The sequence below is a fragment of the Cyprinus carpio genome, chromosome B7, assembly GCF_018340385.1.
Source record: "Cyprinus carpio isolate SPL01 chromosome B7, ASM1834038v1, whole genome shotgun sequence".
NCBI lineage: Eukaryota > Metazoa > Chordata > Actinopteri > Cypriniformes > Cyprinidae > Cyprinus > Cyprinus carpio.
This window is the reverse complement of record NC_056603.1, coordinates 28,218,055-28,240,783: the sequence shown is the minus strand read 5'-3', so window position 1 is coordinate 28,240,783 and position 22,729 is coordinate 28,218,055. Positions and strand designations below refer to the sequence as shown.

General features: G+C 37.3%; 1 protein-coding gene across 3 annotated transcripts in view; it reads right to left on the bottom strand.

Annotated features, from left to right (window-relative positions):
• Window positions 1–22,729, bottom strand: part of kcnq1.1 (potassium voltage-gated channel, KQT-like subfamily, member 1.1) — a 33,907-nt gene that overhangs the window by 4,257 nt on the left and 6,921 nt on the right. For 2 of the 3 annotated variants that reach the window (XM_042728181.1, XM_042728183.1), the window contains exons 3-15: window positions 18,215–18,341; window positions 18,047–18,125; window positions 17,853–17,949; window positions 16,408–16,548; window positions 16,163–16,273; window positions 15,981–16,076; window positions 15,774–15,875; window positions 14,444–14,582; window positions 14,295–14,321; window positions 12,969–13,022; window positions 12,751–12,877; window positions 2,071–2,146; window positions 50–144 (exon numbers count right to left, since the gene is read on the bottom strand). In XM_042728181.1, coding sequence (XP_042584115.1) covers window positions 50–144; window positions 2,071–2,146; window positions 12,751–12,877; window positions 12,969–13,022; window positions 14,295–14,321; window positions 14,444–14,582; window positions 15,774–15,875; window positions 15,981–16,076; window positions 16,163–16,273; window positions 16,408–16,548; window positions 17,853–17,949; window positions 18,047–18,125; window positions 18,215–18,341 — 1,271 coding nt within the window. The remainder of the gene's footprint in view (window positions 1–49; window positions 145–2,070; window positions 2,147–12,750; window positions 12,878–12,968; window positions 13,023–14,294; window positions 14,322–14,443; window positions 14,583–15,773; window positions 15,876–15,980; window positions 16,077–16,162; window positions 16,274–16,407; window positions 16,549–17,852; window positions 17,950–18,046; window positions 18,126–18,214; window positions 18,342–22,729) is intronic. The other variant, XM_042728182.1, reaches the window with a different exon arrangement.

The following is a 22,729-nucleotide window of genomic DNA, read 5'->3' as shown; positions in this document are numbered from 1 at the left end:
ACACACACTTAACTGCTATTAAGTGATATAAAGTGAGTCCTCATCCCACCTTCTCTGTAGCTCCTTGATGCGCACCATGAGGTTGAGATGACCCTGGGAATACTGCTCAATGACATCCCTCACATCATACGGCTTACGTGCTTGCTGAAAAAACAGACAAAATGATAGAATATTTGAATTATAATGAAATAGTCATATTTAATAAATATACACTACTATTCCAGGGTTTTGGGTCTGTACATTTTTAACGTTATTGGAAAAAGACTATACACATACATACACAGACATTTTTTCAGTATTACTTAATGAATAGTTGAATAGTATGCTCAGCATTCACTTGAAACAGAAATCTTTATAGATGTTTTACGGTCACTTTTTTGATCAATTTAAAGGTGCTGTAAGTAGGATTGACACCGAGTGGTTGAACTAGGTATTGCAGTCCGAATTCAAAATACTCCTCCTCAGACTTGACACACACGCAGGTTGCCAGATTGACGACACAAACAGGAACGAGCGCACTTGACGATGAATGAAATTAAATGCGCAGTTTTTTTTTCCGCCAACTGAAAACCCGGGGTGCTGAAATACAATTGGGTAAACTGGCAGTGGGCGGGTTTTACAAACCAAAACAAATATCGACATTCTGGACCGGAAAGCACATTTTCAAAGGAGAATAACTGACTGTAGCATTGTTTTTCAGAAAAACGAGTATGTTAACTTAGCATGTTTCTTAAATATCTGAAAACATATTATGGTATTTTTATGCTTAAGTAGAGTCAAAATCTTACATACAGCACCTTTAATGCATCCTTGCGGTATTGTATAAAACGAAATATGTGCATAGGACCTATGTTTGTATTTAACATAAATATTTATATTAACATACATTTAACTTATTTATTATTATAGTATATTAAACTTTTATGAATTTAATAATTATCGCATCACTTACACTTTGAACTCATATTAATTGAGAGAATGCATTTGTACTTTTCATAATTAAACTGTCACAAAAAAAAAAAAAAGTATTTTTTTTTTCCTTAATACATTTCTATATTTTAAACATAAGATCTTGATATGGTCTTGCCTAGGGCCCTGTTGGTTGGCCCTGTATATGAGAGAAACTTTAGATGAAAAAAGTCAAATCATCATAAGGACAAACTCTTTTTACTTCATACAACAAGCCTACAAAATCAAACCAGCCCAAAGGGGAAATATTTTCTTTTGATTGTCATCTTTGAGGAAACCGATTCTCATCTGCTGACACCAAACGTACATCCTGATCAAACGCTTAATCACTGCTCTCAGGGCATATCGAGCACAGGTGATGATGCTTATGGCTATTTCAATTTATTTGAGCTTCCTGACTAACACAGGGAAAATGTGTGAAGCTCCACGTTTGCTACAGAACTTAAACTCAGTTTGATTAACGTCAGTGAAAGAACCAAACGTTCACACATCTCCGGAAAACAAATTACACAATTCAGGAGAAGCTAGAGCCATTCAAAGGAGGGTAAACACAGCCATGACATCAGACACAGCAAATCTAGCCAGCAGCATCTGACAAACACTCCAAAGTGTGTGTTCTGTGTCGCAATAGTGTGTGAGAGGAGGGGAGAAGGACTTGGAGAAAATAAGGGGATTGAGAGATGACTGGGGCTTTAGCGGTTCAAATGAAAGGATGGTGAGAGGATGGGAGGGCAAAGGGAAAGGACAAACAAAGTGCAGTAACGAGTATCAAGTGTCACACAATCGCACAAAGGAGAAGAAAGTGTGTAGGACAGCTATTAAGGTTAGCAGGTATTTTTTAGGACTCAGGCAGAGCATCTGCTGTTACCGAATGAGTCTCAACTCAAGATCTTCCATTCTATGTTTCAAAAGACACCTTATTCACTGTTTACACTGAAATTCATTAAGAAATGTTACTGGAAACGTGAATTTAAAAGCCACTAATGTTTCTTTATCATCAAATATACCATAAAATTGCATAATAGCATCATATTCACAAAACATCATGCTAATTTGATTAGATTTTGGTTGTTTTTGCAAGCAGGAAGAATAAAATCTTACCTGGAAATTCTTTCTGGCCACAAAGTAGAACATTCTCTGGATCACACGAATGGCAGCTCGGTGGGAATCCCGCAACCTGTGTGTTTATGTGTCATGATTAATATGGAGAAAGATACTTAAAGCCCATTTTAAAGGGACAGTTCACTCAAATTGAAAACTGTGTTATTGTTTACTCACTCTCATGTCATTTCAAACATGTATGGCTTTCTTTTTCAACTGTGCCGCGCAAAGATCTTTTGAAAAATGGCTGCTTTTTCCTTCACAATGAAAGCCAGTGATGTTTTGGACTCCACTGACTTTCATTGTATGGGCAAAAACATTGTTGTCTTTTGAGCTCCACAGAAGAAACAAAGTCAAACAGGTCTAGAACGACATGAAGGTGAGTCTGTAGGATCAATTTTTGATAAACTATCCATTTAAAGCGATAGTTCACTCAAAAATGAAAATTCTGTCATTAATTACTCATGTCATTCCAAACCTGTAAAACCTTTGTGCATCTATTCTCCTGAACACATGTTGAAGACTGACACCGAAGAGAAGAAATTGTTGAATAAAGTCATTATTTTTGTTTTCTTTGAACACAAAATTTATTCTCATAGCTTCATAAAATTCAGGTTGAACTAGTGATGTCACATTGACGATGTCCTTTCTACCTTTCTGGGCCTTAAACATGGTAATTCAATTGCTGTCTTTGCAGCGTCAGAAAGCTCTTGGATTTCATCAAAAATATTTTAATTTGTGTTCTGATGATGAACGATGTTGTTATGGGTTTGGAACGACATTAGGGTGAGTCATTGATTACAGAATTCCCTTTAAGTCTAAAGATTATTGAAGAATTTTACATTTTTAGGAAATGAAAACTGCATTTCTGATGTAGATGTTTTATCTTTGGTCATAATTGTGGCATCTAAAAATGATGGTTGTATATGTCACCCCTAACTAACTAAGCTCAATCAATGACCTTTCACATTTTCAATACCATTTGCAAAACAATGCTATCAGCCTCCAGCAGGCCCTTCAGGTGCAGCCCAAAGCCACTCCAGATGCTGTTTATGTGGTCAGGACCTTTGCAAGTGGCCATTGAGCACAAGGGTCATGACCAGGACACAGTGTCTAAGAGAAAATACAAGACTCTTTCTGCTTTTCAAAGGTTTCAAAAACCACAGCACTGAGATTTGGTGGGGGGAAGGGCACTGACTCCCAGGAGACCCAAGGTTATCTAGGGGAACGGGACATTTTCTCAAAGAAAGCCGAAGTATGAGAGGTACACTTTCTCTTGCACGTCGGTTATAAGCGATACGTGCCTGTATCATGTTAGCATGCTACGGCTCTTGTCTGTTGCATGTCACTCTGAAAAATGATGGAGCTCACTCACACAAGTTTCTTTAAAATGCATTAGCAGTAGCCTGGCTGCAGGCTATCAAGCCTCATCGACTTAATGGACATGGCTGGCTGACAGTTTCTGGTTTCTCCCTTGCTGCGGGCTACAGGGAAATGAGGGATATGCAGTGCTCCAGGCAACTGCCAATTTACTGCTCTTTGGCAGTACTACTCTAGACTTCAAGCAGCATCCCTCTGGGTTATTTTGCCAGTGTTTAAATAGCAAGCCTTCATAGCTTTGAGCATTATCATACCCACGGCAGTGCAACGCCTGTTAAGTTATCATTAAAAGGGGAGGAAAAGAGGTAATGGAAAACTTCAGACAACAAAAACTGATACTATTTTGCAAACTTAGTATAACTTAGTTTATCATCTAGAATATATATGCTTGGAAACAGATACACATTATAATTATGATAAAATAATCAAGATTTGTATAACAAACATTGAAGCTTGGAATTATGCTGTAAACAACAGTTTTTATTTAAAAAAAATTATTTTATTGACTCTTCACTTGATTACCATTTTTTCTTCATTCTTCACTCTCCAGTCCAACTTATCTATCTTAAAAATACATAAATATAATTAAAATATTATTTTTGTAGAGAAATTAGTATTGGCACAACATATATGTGACCATGGACCACAAAACCAGTCTTAAGTGTCAATTTATCGAAATTGAGATTTTTACTTCATCTGAGAGCTGAATAAATAAGCTTTTCATTGATGTATGGTTTATTATGATAGGACAATATTTGGCCAAGATACAACTATTTGAAAATCTGGAATCTGAGGGTGCAAAAAAATCAAAATACTGAGAAAATCACCTTTAAAGCTGTTCAAATAAATTCTTAACAATGCATATTACTAATCAAAAATGAAGTTTTTATATATTTTTGGTAGGAAATTTACAAAATATCTTCATGGAACATGATCTTTACTTAATATCCTAATGATTTTGGCATAAAAATCGATAGTTTTGACCCATACAATGTTTTTTTGGCTATTGCAAAAAATATACCCCAGTGACCGGTTTGTGATCCAGGGTCACATATTTGTCGAATTTGAACTATTTTCTAGCATATAAATATTAAAATACTGCATTTAAATATAACAACCATGAAAAGTCTTTAGACCATGAGCAATATTCAGTCAGGTATGTGGAAACCTTTATAAATACACTACTGTTCAATGGTTGGTTAGTATGCTGTTATTTATCGATGAAAAGTGCAGCAAAATACAGTAACATTGTTAAATATTAGAACAATTTAAAACTCTTTTCTAATATAATATAATCATTTTAAAATGTACTTCTGTAATTGCAAAACTTTGGTGACACCTTCAGAAATCATTCTAATGTGCTGATTTGCAGCTCAAGAAACATGAATAGAAAGCTCAAAAGAACAGCATTTACTTAAAAGGTTTACATCATGTCAAGTGCTGAATGACACTTGAGCAATAAATGTTTATAGTATAATGATCAGTGTGACATGCATCTCAGAGATCAATATGGCAGGAAGATCACGTTTTGGTGGAACGTTATTTGAAACTACAGAACCTAAATTGATAAGTTCAGGTTGGAATCTGCCAGCGATCTGCACAGAGTTCAGGAATCATACCTCCCTGGGTGTTTGTCATTCCAATGGAGCATGCAAAGACGACAGAGAGAGAGAGAGGAGGGGGACACAAGAGATAGAACATGGGAACCACCCCATCTGTCCCTGAGGCAGTGCCACTTCCTCTCTCCAGTCATGGTTACCAGCATAGCAACGCTGGTCTCATGACCTCAGCAGGGTCACCATCTGCCTCTAGTGCTGGCACAAAGCCTGGCTAATGGCGAACACTGGTGGAGACGTACGCAAAGGGAGAAAGACTCCCACTGGGACAGAGAGAGAAAGAAAGAAAGAAAAAGATGGAGAGAGACAGACAAACAGACAGATAGGGAGAGAAAGAGAAAAGGAGGCGATCATATGAGGTCTTCTTTCTGCCAAAGGCAGACCGAAATCTCTTTTATGTTCCCAATCTTTTTTTTTTTTTTTTTTTTGAGTCTGCTAAACAATAGCAGCCAGATGTGAAAGAAACTGCATATCCACTGGAGGGCCACAGATCACTGGAACAAGCAAAGGAGTTTGTTTAGACAGCATTCAGGCTGCATCGTGTACCTTAATGAACTGACATTGTGATTATTACAAAACAATAATCCCACAACAAGCAAGACAAAATCAACGCTTGATGTGAGGAAAAACATCAAAGTGATAGTTCACTAAAAAGAATCAAAATTCTGTCATCAAGTGTTTGCTTCAAACCTGTATGCATTACTTTTAAGCCTTTATGTGTAATGCATTTTAAAGCTATTCATAATATATTATATAAATGGTGTGTGTGTGTATGTATGCCCCTACTGATTTCAAATGGAAAAACAATTCAAAACAGCATAAAAGTTTATATCTAACAACTCACAACTTTTTTTATCATGCAATTTTGACACTTAAAGTCTGAACTGTGAGAAATACACTCAGAATTGCAAGATATGCATGTGTAATTCTGATAAAAAATGTCAACTTTCGCATTTCTAAAAAAGGAAAGTCATAGTTGTGTATAAAGTATATATGACCATATATACACACAAACACATATACCAACACACACACACACACACACACTGTGTAATTATGATTATATATATATATATGAAGAGTTCAGATGCAAAACCCTATAAAAGCCATCTTAAATTTTCTTCTGAAATTAGCATTTTTATCAAGCTCCTGTGTTTATGTTAAGTTATTTCACCTTAATGGTGAAACTATTCAATGACATTAAAGTGAATTTACTGAACATAAACACAGCAGCCGAATAAAATTGCTAATTTTAAAGGAAATTTTTAGATGGCTTTTAGAGGGTTTTGCATCTGAACTCTTCATATATATATATATATATATATATATATATATATATATATATATATGTATATATATATATATATATATACAGATCACAGATTAAATCCATTATTAAATAAAAATCAACCCATTTTGTGCAGTTTTAATTGTTAAAATACAAGCCAATCAAAAGCTGCATTATATTTTATAGGCAAGCTGAAGATCTGAGTTTGCGTGCGTGTACATGTAAATAGCAAGTGATGTCGTACTTGTGACAAAGGCTGTCATAATTACACCAAATAAAGATCAAAGTCGTGCGTCATGGGACAGGAAATAAACACGCCATTACTACCATCAACACATCAGGCCAAAGGCTCAAACACCCCACCTCCAATTATCTCTAACGGGGCATGTTCAGCAACATTTGGTCTAAGGAGATGATCTCAGCTTGGCCAAGCAGTGTTAAATAATGACACACACCCTTCTGTGCATCTAACCCTCATTAGTGGAGGGTAGATGAGAGAACACCTGATCCAAGGTCGGTGACCGCTCCTTAGGGCAACATGTGCAACATCTTTTGCATTGATTATTAGTGCTAAAGTGATTTGATTTTGGGGACGGAGAGAAAGAATTCAGAAGGGAAGGAGAAGCTTAAGAGATGAGGACATATTACTGACTAAATTATGGCTTACTGTGTATAAACTGCATAGCAATAACTGAATCTGCAAAGGTGTTAGAAATTCAGTGGCATTTTATTTGATTGTTTATATGTTTAAGGTAGAAAAATGAGCCTGTTATTTGACCTCCCTCTGCTAATCTGAGTGTAATCAAATGCAGATAAACAGGAAACATAATCACTGTGCTTCTCTCTAATCTTATCACGGGAAAGCATCCATGTACATACACACACAAACACTCTCTTTCACACCAACATGGCCTCAGTGGTACTGCAAAAGACAAACTCAATCAGACAGATGTGCGACTAAATGAGAGCATGCAAAATTATAGACGGATAACAGTAAATTAATGTCCAGCACATAAATAGTTTATTTACTGTACATAGAAAGATAAATTGTCACTACCTACAGTATCTATTTTCGTAAGTTGTTCTATAATGTTTTCATAATTATTTAGAGTTTCCAGAGTTGTAAAATTTACTTGACTTACATTTTTCGCAAAAGCTTTTATCCACTTATTAAAGAAATTATTACTTTTTTTTTCAGCAAGGATCCATTAAATTGATTTAAAAGTGACAGTAAAGATTTAACATTGTTACAAATAAATGCTGTTCTTTTCATCTTCTGGTAAGGCTTTCGTTTAGGGACCTATTTTCACTATTAACTAGTTGCTTATTAGCATGCCTATTATCAACATATTGGCTGTTTATTAGGACTTATAAAGCACATATTCTGCATGACCATATGCTGCATCCCTTTTTGTTTATTTAAACTTAAAAACTATTCTGCATGACCATATGCTGCATTTCTGCATGACCATATGCTGCATCCCTTAGTTAATGGTTTGTTAACAGTTAGAATTGGACCTTAAAATAAAGTGTGACCCATCTTTCTATTCATTAAGGATTGTTGATTTAAATGTATTGTTATTTTTATTTATATTTTACTGAGTATTGAAATTTTTGTATTGTTATTTTATAAGTAATGTATTTCTGTTATTTTGAATTTTGATTAGAGTGTTTTGTGAAAGTTCATTTTGATTTAAAGATTTTTTAAAAGTTTGTAGTAGGTTAAGCTTAACCGTCACAGAAATAAATTATATTAAAATAGAAAACATATTAAAATAGAAAACATTATTATTTTAAAAGTTAATAATAGTTCATATTACTGTTTAACTGTATTTCTGATCTAATAAATGCAGCCCTGGTGAGCATAAGAGACTTGTTTTCAAACTTAAACTTTTGTGTGAGTATATATACAGATTTTTACTGATTTGATTTTAAAAAGCAGCCAGTCAAAGAAATTATAGTAGGATGAAATTTTGCCTCAGCAATTGTAAGTTTAGATATAATTTACAACTCAATTATCCCAAAGGAGCGACCGACATACTCAAATTCTCCCTAATGTTTTGTTACGTCATATGATGAATCACAAACACATGTCAATTACCACAATGTCCCCCACAGAGGCCATGTGCACTCTTGTGACTCGTCTCAGCGAGTCAAAGCATGAAGACCTTTGTGTGGCAGTGTTGCACCACAGGCTGCAGGATCGTGGCACTATGACACTAAAAGGCTCATGGGGGCCCTGTGTGTCTAAGAATAGCTCTGTGGAAGAGGAGGGGAAGAGTGCTCAGATTAGCCGCCGTCTGAGAATCACAAGGTTTAGAGGGCTCTGCTGCACGGTGCAGGACATTATCCCAAATATCAGCTCCGTCTTCCTCCTCAAGCTCAAATACCTCAATGACATTTTCATAAGTGGTCAGCTGAGATAAGGGCCACTGAGGCAGTAATGACTGATAATAGCTGACCAGAGACTGGACATTGTATGCTGGGGTAAAGGCCCGGGCGGGGCGGAGTCTGGGCCGCTGGCCAGAAGCCATCACACACACACACACACACACACACACACACACACACACACACACACACACACACACACACACACACACACACACACACACACACACACACACACACATATGTGCGCACAAAGACGTGCGGGAGCAAGATGCTCACACACACACGCAGCAGGGGTCCCTCTGGCTTCGGCCAAGCAAAGATCTCTTTCATCCCAAGCATCAAAGCGCCAGGCGAATACGGAGAGTATTAAATGTCCTTATGAGGAGTGACACACAGCGAAGCAGCATTCACTTTGACACTGAGTCCTCCGCTGCTATACACCATGACTAAATGTCTTATGTCCCAAACTTGTGGCCTCATATGATCCTAAACATTACAGCAGCAAAGAAACTGACAGCGTTCATTTCAATGCAAGTCCTTATACATCACCAGGGGCCTCCGAGCCTTTTGTCATATCATGTTGCCAGCTAACAAAGTCACTAACTTTGCCGGGCCGTCTGAAAGAAACTCGATATGGCACATTGATATTATTTTCACAAAGTGAAACGGAAATATTAGTGCTCAGAGTGGTTATATGTATTGTTAAGGAGGCAAATATATTGTGTGAATTTTTTAAAGTTTTACAAAGTTGATAAAGTTGATGCAAAATCAGAAATTCTGTCATCATTTACTGTCCTTCGCGTCATTCCAAACCTGTATGACTTTTATTCTTCTGCAGAACATATTAGAAGATATTTTAAATAATTTTTAAAGTTTTTTTTTTCCTCATACACTAAAAGTCAGTGGGGTCCAAAACAACACTCCACCACACTGACCTTCATATATATAATATAACACAACAAACTGTTTTCAAAATATATTCTTACATTTATTCATTTAGAAGACACTTTTATCCAAAGCAGCCTACAAATGATTCATTAGGCAATAACTGATGCTAGCAACACAAGTTTCAAACACTGTCCAGAACAGTACAAGAAATAGTGAACGGAAAGCAAAAACCAAAAAAAAAAGGACTGCTGCTAGGAACCTCTACATGCGCAGATTTGTCTGATTAGTTGTCAAGTTCACCATGCGCAGTGTTCTGTTACAAACTTCTACCGAGAGTCTTGCTGGGCTTTTGGTCTGACAGCAAATGAGAGAATCATCTGGGATGTGTTCTTTCTTGCTGAGCAACTCTCCCTCTCTCTCTGTCTGTCTTTCACTGCTTGGCTGACTCTCGCTCCATGTCCCTCGTTAGCTCTAACACACTGTAACGAAACACAATTACTGTTAAGGGGGGAAGAAAAGGGGCCGTGACGGGCAAGATAAAGAAACTTGTGCTGGCAAGCCGCGCTGAAGAGGCATTAGTGAGCCAATGTTTCTGTCCCATTCAGCACGCCTCACACTCCAAATCACACAGGCATACTCTCATCACACACACTAGACTTGGTTCTAACAGGCAACCCTGAGTCTGTGTGTGGGAAATATTTCATATATTAAACTGCTGAATCAAAAATACCATCATGAACATGGTGATACTCAAAAATAAATAGTTTAGTAGTATGTTTAGCTCTTAGGAAAATATGTATATAATGCACTCACATATAACATTTCTATGAAATTACCAGCATGAAGTTTATTGCTCTGGAAGACAAGAGTGTTTCTAACAAAAGTCACTGTTGCGCTCTTTACCCCAGAAGCCCATTACGACTAGGACCGCTTGTCAATCAGGCTATTGTTGGCGTGTGTAGAGCCGCAGACAATGGCTCTTTGTCTCTGCACCAGTGTAGACGGCCTGGCTTGGCCTCCGCCACTAGAAGTCCTTCTCTGTTTACTGAGAATAAATCAATCTTTTCAGCTCGGGTCTCCTTTGGTAAACCTCACACCACAGCCCTACAAGACTGCAACAGCAGATACGTGTGAGTACAAATGGGCACTTTCAGACGCACCTGCGTTTGCTTTGATTTCATCTTTATACCGGTGTCGCTCTGGACAGGAGTTTGTTTTCTTTGATCCAGGCAGCTGCGAAAGACACCTTTGTATTTGATATGAAATAACCTCTATGACTACCTTCTCCATTCAAAACACTTTAAGAGTCTTCAAATCACAAATGCATTATTTACCACACCTTATTGCACCACAACCAATCCTAAAGTTTAATATTTAGTACTAAGAGTGTGTAGGTAGTGCTGATATCCTCCAGTGTGTGTTTTAGGAGTGCAGCGGTCAGAGAGATGTTTCTGTGGCATTGTTCATTCCCCACCCCCAAAGCAGCCCAACTGTTTCAGCTGCAGGCACGAGGAGGCTTTTGTGCCTCTCCCACCTCTAGAGTTAACAGCCTGGGTCAAAGGTAGGAGTAGGATAAATGTCCTAACAGAGAGGAGAGGAGCAGACAGAAGCGAAGAGGAGAACAGATTGAGTAAGATGAGAAAAGATGAGCAGAGAGGAGAAGAGACATTATGGTTCTGGTCTTTTTGAATCCCCACCCTGCTCTGCTGGACATAAACAAATAAACATGTACTCACACCCACACCGAGCAGGAGAAGAGAGAGAGAGAGGGAGGGAGAGAGAGAGAGAGAGAGAGAGAGAGAGAAAAGCCAGCTGTTGCCATTGCATCTCAGTGTGAGGCGAATGAAAGCTCATTAAACTTCAAAGATCAAATGAAAGCGTGTAGTGACAAGGTTCCTTTGTAGAGGAGATGCAATATGTCTCTTAAGAATGAGGATTTAGAAAGCAATCATACTTATGATACCTACCTAATTAAAATTCAAATCTCTTTTAAGTTGCTTTGGTGGAATCCACCTACATTTTTCCAGATGATTACATTAATCTCAGCGTATAGGCAACATGTAATTGTATTAATTCTGAGTCTGAGATTAATATTCTAGCTACTTCAGCTACCGCTTCAGCTCCATCAGGGTCAATGTAAATATGCAAGAACTGTGCAAAGAGAAGAAAACCAATCTTAGAGTACAATAGCTCCCAGATTGTGTTTAAAAACGATGCTTTTTCTCAGTTTGTATTCCCACACCACCCTGTATGAATATAATACACATTCAAATCAGCAATAGTACGATTTTGCCAAGAGTGTGTACACTCAGAGAAACTCATGCTTTGAAGTGCCAGAGAAGGGTTTGGTCTACAAAACACCTCCACTGCCCTCTTGTGGTTTCTCAAAATAAATAAAAGTTTAAGCTGGAAAAAACCCTGAACATCTCTGTATTTTCAGATAATCGGGTAATAGAGGCCCAAGGTTAGACACTCTAGAGTGGAGGATCCCATCGCAAATGGAAAGGGGCTCTCTGGATAATCTAATGGGCTGTATACCCCCAGCAGAGACATGGTTCATTAGATTATTCAGAGACGGGATCGCTCCATTGCCTGCGTAAGTAAATGGTTTGCATTATACACAGGCTCTGCGCTGTTCCACATGCTGAACAGCTAATGGGCCAAAGAGATTCTGATAATGACCTCCTCTCAGGCAAAACACAGCTTGCGACAAAACCACTCTTCATGGGAATGCTTTGGGGCCCAGAAACCTACACCGTGCACTTCTTCCAGCCACGTTTTCACTTGAGGTGGGTGGGCTCGGAAAGCTGAGATGTGTTCCAGCAGAGATGGCGCAGATGTGTTAAAAGTGTTTTAAAGATTTGAGCTGAGAATCCAGTGACTGCAGAGATTAGCAGGATGATTAGACCTCATTTGCATTTACAGAGGCAATATTGTGAGTGTGAACTGCAGGGGTGTGCTAACTCTGACACCATCAAGCTAACACTTTTTCAATTGCCTATCCACTAGATATTGCATGACGTGCCATCCGGAGGAGTTCTGAAAGTCTGCTGTCTACGATTTGGCATATAGACTCGGTTTAAATTATGCTAAAAATGGTACGTTCTTACTCACTGAGACACATGAGTGACTGGAACGAGTGAAATCTCTCGCTCCGGCTCGGTTTCCATATCATCTGCGATGCTGTTGCTCCTCTGGAGTGTGGGCCGAGGCTGCACTTCTAAAATCCCAGGCTTTCTCCCTAAAGACACACAAAACACACACATCATTTCTGACTGATACGTCTTCACATTTTCCAATTTCAACAAGCCAACAAAGTTTTTTTTACCTACCTGGTGGTGTAGAGAACTGGAAAGATGATAGAGAGTTCCAGGATGGCACCCGCTCTGTGAGGAGAGAGATCAAGCTCAGTGCTTTCAAAATGGCACATTTCAAATCGAATGATATGTATTTATTTTATACTGTGATGGATATTAAGGCTTACATAGAAAAATGGCATGTGGTTCAATTAAAGAGTCATTATTACAGTGGGGAAAATATTTATTTGATCCCCTGCTGATTTTGTAAGTTTGCCCACTTACAAAGAAATGAAGGGTCTGTCATTTTTACGGTAGGTTTATTTTAACGGATAGAGACAAAATACCAACCAACAAAAATTCAGGAAAAAAAAATTTTTTTAAGGTTTGAAATTTATTTTTGTTTTTATGTGTGTGATATGTGTTTTTTAACCAAGAGAATAGTGTCTTAGGACTTGGTGCAGAAACTCTTGTTGGCAAGCACAGAGGTAAGACGTTTCTTGTAGTTGGTCACCAGGTGTGCTCACATCTCAGGAGGGATTTTGATCCACTCTTTACAGATCCTCTCTAAATCCTTAAGGTTTCTTGGCTGTCGTTTGGCAGATTGAAGTTTCAGCTCCCTCCACATATTTTCTATAGGATTGAGGTTTGGAGACTGGCAAGACCACCCCATGACCTTAATGTGCTTCTTCTTGAGCCACTCCTTTGTTGCGTTGGCGGTATGTTTTGGGTCATTGTCAAGCTGGAAGACCTATCCATGACTCATCTTCAGTGTTCTGGCTGAGGGAAGGAGGTTCTCGTCCAAGATTTTACAGTACATGTCCCCTCAATGCAGTGAAGTCGTCCTGTAACCTTAGCAGAAAAAACAGGGAGGTTGTATTTTGTTTTTTTATAGTTGGTTGACTGTAAGGATTGTGTTCTTGGGGTCATAGTCAGTATTTCTCTCCCTCCAAACACGGCGGTCGAGTTAATGCCAAAGAGCTCAATTTTGGTCTCATCTGACCACAGCACTTTCTCCCAAGCCTGTGGGAACCAGAATTCTTGCTGGTTGGTAGGGGACCAAATACTTATTTCACTCACTGAAATGCAAATCAGTCTCTAAACTTTATATAATGTTTTTTTTTTTTTTGTTCTGGAATTTATGGTTGGTATTCTGTCTCTATCCATTAAAATAAACCTACCATAAAAATTACAGACCCTTAATTTCTTTGTAAGTGGGCAAACTTACAAAATCAGCAGGGGATCAAGTTAATATTTTCCCCACTGTATAGATTTGTCTGTGAAAAAAGCAATAAAAACAGGCATAGAGGGAACAGTAGTTATCAAGTGAGTACAGACACATAGACACTAACTGGAGCTCACCACATCTTCTGTGTGTGTTTGCCCCTTCTGTGAGAATGGAGAGGGGAAATGAAAGATATCAGAGGAGAGAAGCTTCGAGAGCATGAAAGGTGAAAAACAGAAGAGCGAGAGAAATTGTCAGCAGTATCTTAGTTTATTGCTAGTAATACCTGACTGTTGAATACTGCACACTGTATCTGGTCCACCATCCTTCCCATCATCTAAGGAGTCATACGTTATGGAAGGTATGGTGGGAGAACTCAATCCATCATCCCTGTCATTACTCTTCATTTTCTTCCTCATCTTCACCTGCCCAAAGAAAAAAAATGACAAAGATTTATTTATTTATTTTAAATCTAAGAACTTGAGGAACTTTATTGGTACTACTTATGTCTGGTTTTAAACTTGAGTACCAGCAAAGAATTTTATAGAATTATTTCACCATATAAGTGAGGATATCTGGCCCACACAAGAATAGTTAAACAAGCACACACGCACACACACACACACACACACACACACACACACACACACACACACACACACACACACAAACAATGAAAAACTGAAACCATTTAAAATAGTTTTTGTCAACTGAAATCAAGCTGAAGTAAAATAAAATGATAAACAAACAAAAACTTAAAACTAAAAATGTTACTTTGGGAACTAACTGAAATAAAATAAAGTTGAAGCATTAAAATGGTTAAAACTGAAAGTGAAAAAAAAAGAAATTATAGCTGAAATAGAAATATTTTTGTGATTTTTTTTTTACTAAAACAAACTATAACGAAAACTAAACTAAAAATGAAAAATAAAGCCAATTCCAAAGATTAATAAATATGACCCTGGACCACAAAACCAGTCATAAGGATCATTTTTTAAAATATATATATATATATATATATATATATATATATTCCAAAGATTAATAAATATTATATATTTATAAATAAATAAAAAAAAAATATATATATATATATATTTCTGAATAAATAAGCTTTCCATTGATATATGTTTTGTTATGATAGGACAATATGTGGCTGAGATACAAATATTGAAAATCTGGAATCTGAGGGTGCAAAAAAATCTAAATATTGAGAAATTCACCTTTAAAGGTGCACTTAATGCATATTACTAATCAAAACTTAGTTTTGATATATTTACTGTAGGAAATTTACAAAATATCTTCATGGAACATGATCTTTACTTAATATCCTAATGATTTTTGGCATAAAAGAAAAATCGATAATTTTGACCCCTAGAATGTATTGTTGGCTATTGCTACAAATATACCCGTTTTACTTATGACTGCTTTTTCTGCTCCAGGGTCACTGTAATTTTATATAAATTATACTATAATACTAATTAGAAAAACAAGCATGGAAAAAGTCTGAGTAACTGCTACTCTTTTCACATAGCATGCAAAGTTTTGTGTTTGTAAATTGCTGTAGTGAGTCTGTTCGATCTGTGCATGCATGTTAAAGTAGGTAGGTAGCCTACCTTTAATTTAGGGCTGGACACTGAGCTTCTCATGTTCCTTTTCACAAATAACTTATAGGTGGCAGAATCACGGTTCTCTAAGGCAAAACACCTCCAGGATGCTCATCATGACAACAGAAAAAACAGATCGACTCTGGAAAGTCTGACCATCCTCATGACTGACAAATAATAAGCAATATTACACCTATAGGCAACAGTAAGGCACACCTGTATCAGACATGCAGCTGCAGGAATTTGCCTGTTGAAATGTTTTTGTCTCTGTTTCTGCTGCACCTTCAGAGCAAAACCGGAGCCTAGGATTCCCTGTGGGGAAATACGATCATTCTTCTCATACGCTGGCCTGCTGTGTGAGGAACAATTGTTCTGGCTATTAAATCTCTGTAACTTACAGCAGGGAGGGCAAAAAAGGAGATGGCAAAGACAGAGAAACATGATGCAATGGTCTTCCCTATCCAAGTCTGAGGGACCTTGTCTCCGTAGCCAATAGTGGTTACTGTCACCTGAGCATATGTACAGAAAAGACATTGACATGCAACGCCCATTACTCAACATGATCCAGTTCATTGATGTATGCCTTCAATATCCATGCAATAGCCATTGTGTCAGTGAAAGGTATGGGTGGAGATCTACCTACCACACCCCACCACAGAGCATCAGCATAGCTGCTAAACTCTGTGAAACCACTATCATCCACTGCATCCTTCTCTGCCAGGTACACGAAGTAGGACGAGAAGATGAGCCCAAGGAATCCAATATAAAGAGTTGTGATCAGTTCCTAGAAACGGGAGACACTGTTACACTCTACAATGTTAAAAATAACAATTCTTCAGTTATATTTTGCAGCTTTAGTACTGGGTAGAGATTTAATTTGATTCCAATTTATTTGGGTGTGTTTCAGTTATAGTGTTCATTTTGCTAACACTTTTCTGTTTCATTATAAAATGCCATCTTTGCTAATGCTGTAAATTACAGTATATAGGTTAATGTTTCATGCAGGTTCATTCTAAATTATTTATGAAAAGTATCAGCTCAAGAGAGTTCATTTGTTTCCAGATTCTACACTAAACAAATTCACTAAAATGGCAAATTTGTTACAATACAATATATTGTACTCATTTACAATACACCCATTGTGTAGTAGCCCATGTGTGAGTTTTTAGGCAGATCCTGCAAGGACAACTCAATAGAAAGATGTTCATTGTCTTTAATGTATCACATTCATATAATTCAGACTGTAAACTGACAGTAAAATATGATTCCTTAAAGAGTCCCGCTGCTGTTGAGAAGTGGTGCAGAAAACACTGATACTGAATTTGGTACTTTATGAAAATATTAATTTAAACCATTAACAACAAGGCACAGGTCACATCAACAGAATGCTATTACATCTATAAGAGACAAACTCTTTACAAATATATTTTCAAGCAGCTACTTATAGCTGACACAGAGTAAACAGGATTTTATGAATCAGTATTAGGACTGTTCAAATGAAGATCATTAAAATTAATATTTAACCCAGACTTAAATGTCAATAATCTCCTGCTGGTTCTAATAAAAACTTTTAATTTTAAAAGCATAAAATGTAACTATTCCTAAAACACTGACAAATTAATGGACAACTGATCAGTGTAATGGATCCTTTTTACAGACCTGGAAATGCACATTTCTACGAGAATTAACACTGAATTGAATATATTTTTTTTTATAATTTTATTATTTAAATAATATAAATCATGTATATTTATAGCACATATTAAATGTAAAAAATATGCATAAAACATTTCTGTGAGGGGATAACTGTTAATGTATGATCTTTTTTCTTCTGACCGTACTGCATGTCCCTATATTCCTCTCTTTGAAAAACCATTGACAATTGGATTTTTTTTTTCTTTTGCTATTAAAGAAAATGAGCTTTGGTCTGCTGAGTACCTCTATGGAAATTCATCACATAAAACATTCTTAAAATGATACGCTCTTTACAGACATGTATGGTTCCATGAACAATCTTTCACATCATTCCAAACCCAGGAATGTGAAAAACAAAACAAAACAAAACAAAAAACTAAATATATGCTTCACCTGCCGATGAATGAATACTACCGATCCAAGCAGTCGCCAGGTTCCTCCCTGACGGTCCACATGCAGCATTCGCAGGATTTGAAGAAAGCGGACTCCTCTGTAAACAACAATGGAAAAGAGTTACATCTTATTCTCATTAATCCTGTGCCACAAAGGACAAGACCCTGGACTTGCTATTATAATATTAACCTTACCTGACAGTAGAGGTGGCAAAAACCTGACCTTTAGAGCCAAATGCCAATACAACAATGGAGGCCACCACCACAATCAGGTCTAGAACAATAAAAACATGTGGACAGGTCGATAACAACAACCAAAAAAAAACTCAACAGGCCATTTTGAAAATTAATTTACATACTCACCAATAACAGAAATGGGCTTTCGGGCAAAGCGAAGCCTGCCCTGAATTCCCACATATTTACTCCGGCATCCAGCTGACCACAGACGTACCACAAACTCCACACCAAAGAACACTACCAGCACTAATTCCTGCAGAATGAAAGAGACAGACACACTATGCTTACACAAAAGAGCACTAAATGCATATACTAGTAATATTATGCGCTCATGACGATGAGAAATGATTGTAACCGAGACCTAATGTGAGATTTACTACAACATAACAATGTAAGTATAAAGAGCTAATTGAGACATAATGTAAAAGGCTGGGCTACAATATAACTCTGTAAGTACAGGGAGGTCATTTATTTGACCAATAAGACGTCTGCTTTGAAAATGGCTTTAACAATACAGCTTTATTGTGTGGAAAATGTGAATGGCTGTCATTGTAGAGCTCTTTGGCGATCTAGATATTCCTCATGAAGAATAGTATTTTTTAAATATTTATGAGGTATGTCCAGAAGAAAATCCTCCACTGTGTGCTGTGCACCTATTGCAACTCAATGCTGCAATCCTATGACCGAGATATATAACGACAGCTCATCAGACAAAGAATCCATTGAATTAATCATATTTGTTGTTTGTATGGGATAAAAGATAATAGCTGAATAAATAATTTGGTCACGCATCATTTGCAACGTAGTTTGCAATTCATAAAGCATATAATACTAATATACATGGGATGCGTGTAACAGATGCGTATTAACACTGACACAGGGCTGTGTGAAAACACAGGACGGCTGGTTCATGGTCATGGCCAATAACAGCAGTTGCCCTCGTCTCCTTCTTAAAGAAGAGAAAACAAAAGAAGGCTGAGGGTCTGCTGAGCGCAGGCCCTTTGAGAGCTGCGAGGAACCAGACATGTATGAGTTATGAGGCTGGCCGTGAAGCCCTCTGTCACATAAGCAGTCTGGAGAGCTGGATCCGGGTCTGAGAAGAGGCTAAGAAGGAGCTTGGTCAGCTGCCTAGGGATGGCTCCTGGCACAAAGCCGGAGAGCACGCTTGCCTAGCCTGTCTAAAGCTCCTCCAAAAATGAAATGAAATTGCAGGCACAGCCCTAGCCTGTGGGAACAGACAGAACATGAGGTGTTAAACAATGCACAGTAGCAGAAAAGTGAGCTGAACCAGCTGAGGTCACAGCAGAGGAGAGACACTGCAAGCAACTCGACTGAAAGTAGGCCAACTCACTGTTTGTCAAGTCAAACGCAAGTTATATATTTTTAGGAGCATTTCAGAAAATTACAATAATCATTTCCCACTCCTCATTATTCATTTGATAACTTGATAGAAGAAACTGAAAACTGCCGATAGCTGTTTTGTTTTAAAGTTCCGATTTTTTTCTAAATGTTTCAAAATAGCATAAAATATTCAGAACATTTCAGAATAGTCTTTTCTAACTCTCTAATTAGATGTCTGATTAGTAGTTCCCACTCCATGCTGCTGGTACTTGCTATCTAATTAAATCTAGGCTTGTGATCACACTGACCAGCTGGCATTCGAAAGGTCTGGGTGGACGGCCAGTGGGCGACAGAGGCCATGGGATCAGTTTTGGGGTGGGGGGAGGGGGTTGGTGTAGGGTGAGAGGAAACAGGACCCCAGATGCAAGGGCCTCTCTCAGTTACTATGGCAATGAGATATCCCATCCAAAACGCAGCTGGAATGCGGTTGCCAGGGTGAGGAGAGGAAGGGTTCACTGTAATAACAGCAAGGGCCAGCTGACCCTTGTCCTCAATCTTATAAGATTACATTAAATATTAAAAATGGACTTACTATGAGCTTGTGACTTGGCATTGAGTGACTTCTGCTCTAGTCTTTCATGCTCTAGCCAGAGTAAACACTTGAAGTCTGATCATAAATAATACCCCGTGGCATTAACTAACCCTTCACACTCTTGAAAAGAAAGACACAAAGTAAATAAACTACTGGTGTGGCACTATGTAGACTTTTAAGGAATGAGTTTGGAATTAATGAGCTTTTATTTGGAGAGTTAAACCAAAAATGAAAATTGTGTTATCATTTACTTACCCTCATGCCATTTCAGATCTATATGACTTTATTTCTTTCACAAAACACAAAAGATGATATTCTGAAGAATGTTTATGTTCCTCAAAAAAAAAAAAACAACTCAGTCATACAGGTTTGAGCGTGAGTAAATGATGACACAGTTTTCATTATTGGGTGAAATACTTTAACTCCTCTGATTGAAAACTCAGACATTAAAATGTTGTTTGAGAAGATACACAGATTAATCTGTATTCTCTATAGTCACAACAGAAAGGCATTTGCTACTGTGTTGGAGGAGGGTAACTGACTGGATGCAGTGTCTTATCAGTGTAAATGAGATAAAGCTGATTTGTCCTAACACCTCAAACAACACCAGCATTAGAAATGAATATTTAAAAACTCCAGGGGTTAGGAAGTCCTTTCACTTCAGGCAAATAATAACACCTCATGCCTATTCTCTGTGGAACATCTTTTGGAAAGCTAAAATGCACTGGATAATGTTTAGATTCTATTAGCTGCATGAATCACAAAAAGCCTAAAAGCTCCTTTGACCCAGGGTTAAAACATTACTGCACATTGCTCGAATATAGCAATAAATGCTCATTGCACATTCATGGTGGTTTCAAATAGGAAATATTTCATCATTATAGGCTTTTGTTCATTTACAGTTTTATTAGCCATTCATGGGGGGCCTTGGTTAGCACGAGGCCCTCACTGACAAAGACAGAGACATCTGTGTTCTGTCCAATTAAGGGAGGGTTCTATCTGTAGCTGATAATTGCCTGGAAAAGGGGTTAGCACCTCATGGCAGGACTACTGTGCTCACAACACCCCGAGACAGAGCTTGATGATGTGTTATCACACTTAGCATATGCAGGAAGTTTGATGACAGCTATGACGCTTCATATGGGAAGCATGTGAGATCACAACCCTAGGGTGTGGGATTTCGCAATGCGTGTTGTGTCGGGACAGTGTAGTGTCCTGCGTGACTTCCAGAACCTGTGTGTGGCGTAACGTCCTGTGTGAATATTGCCACCTACCGCTGTTACGCAGGTAATGATCAACCTCCAGAAGTGTGACACACACAATAGTCTTTTTTCCTCAGTTAGTAAGTGTGAGTGGTATGTGTGTGGCTGTAAGTATAGTGCTAATGTGCAGTAGCTCTCTCTGCTCACGATGAAACAATGTCAGGCTAATATGGATTAACAGGGCCTATCAAGACTATTAGTGGCTGACACTGGAAAAAGAGTTGAACAATTGATCTAAGTTAATGATTAATCTGCGCTTAGTAAGATTTGCCTGATAAGCGTTAGCTTCATTTACATAAGCACTTACTCAAAGTAAAAAAAAAAGAGAATCTGGGGATCTAAAACATGATATCTGCTAAACCAGTAGGGTAAATGATGTGTTCTATTAATTTGTAAAAATAATAATAATAATAATAATAATAATAAAAAAATTATATATATATATAAAATAAAATACAGTGTTAAAAAATATATTAAAAAATAAAATACAGTGACTTCATAGATGAGGTGTTTTTTTGTTTTTGTTTTGTTTTTTATTTCTAAATTAACATTATCATTATGGAACACTGTCCTGATATCATAATGAAGAAATGAAGAACAAGAAGAGCCTAATTACAAGAACAGTATTTCTTGTAAAATGTTATCATTATTTTATAGGGAGACAATATTTCAACAAAACTGCTCCACTGCCTAATATACTAAATAATCTTTTGGTCACCATGGTTCAACCTACAAGCATAAAAAAACAAAAAAACAAAACAGGAAACCTTGCAGACCTGCACACACACACACACACACACATACTGTGTGTATATATATATATATATATATATATTGTAAAAAACAAAAAAAATTGCAAGATGTTTTCTTCATTATACCATCAGGACAGTTTATGCCCAAAAATACATACATTAATATTTATCCATAAAGTAAAAATATGCTTTATCAATGAAGTCAGTGTATATATTCGAATTCATTTTTTATGTATTTTTTGTTTTTACAAATCAACATGTGTTTCACAATATGAATACAAAGTCTAAATTTCAAAGAACTTGGAATATTTATTTAATTTTATTTTTACTTTCTTAATCATGAATACTCTTATATGTCTGTGACCCATAAACATTTAAGTGTTGTAAAGAACTTTTGATCATGGCTTAGCGAGCAGTTTGAACATCACAAAAAGATGTAGAAAGGGGCACGTCTGCTTTTGTTTGTCTCAACAGCTGTGAGACGCAATGTAGAGGGGAGTGCCTCATTAAAATAGGGTGTGAACTGGGTGGGGGGTAGGGATGACATGGTGGTTGGGTCTAAATGAAGGTTTCAGCCCTTAAAAAAGGTTCTACTTCCTGTGAGAACACCCTTCTCCCTCAAGTTACTGTAGTATCCAGCCATGCTAAAAGTATGCTCTTTGATTTTTGATAGTTACCCTTAACACACAATAGA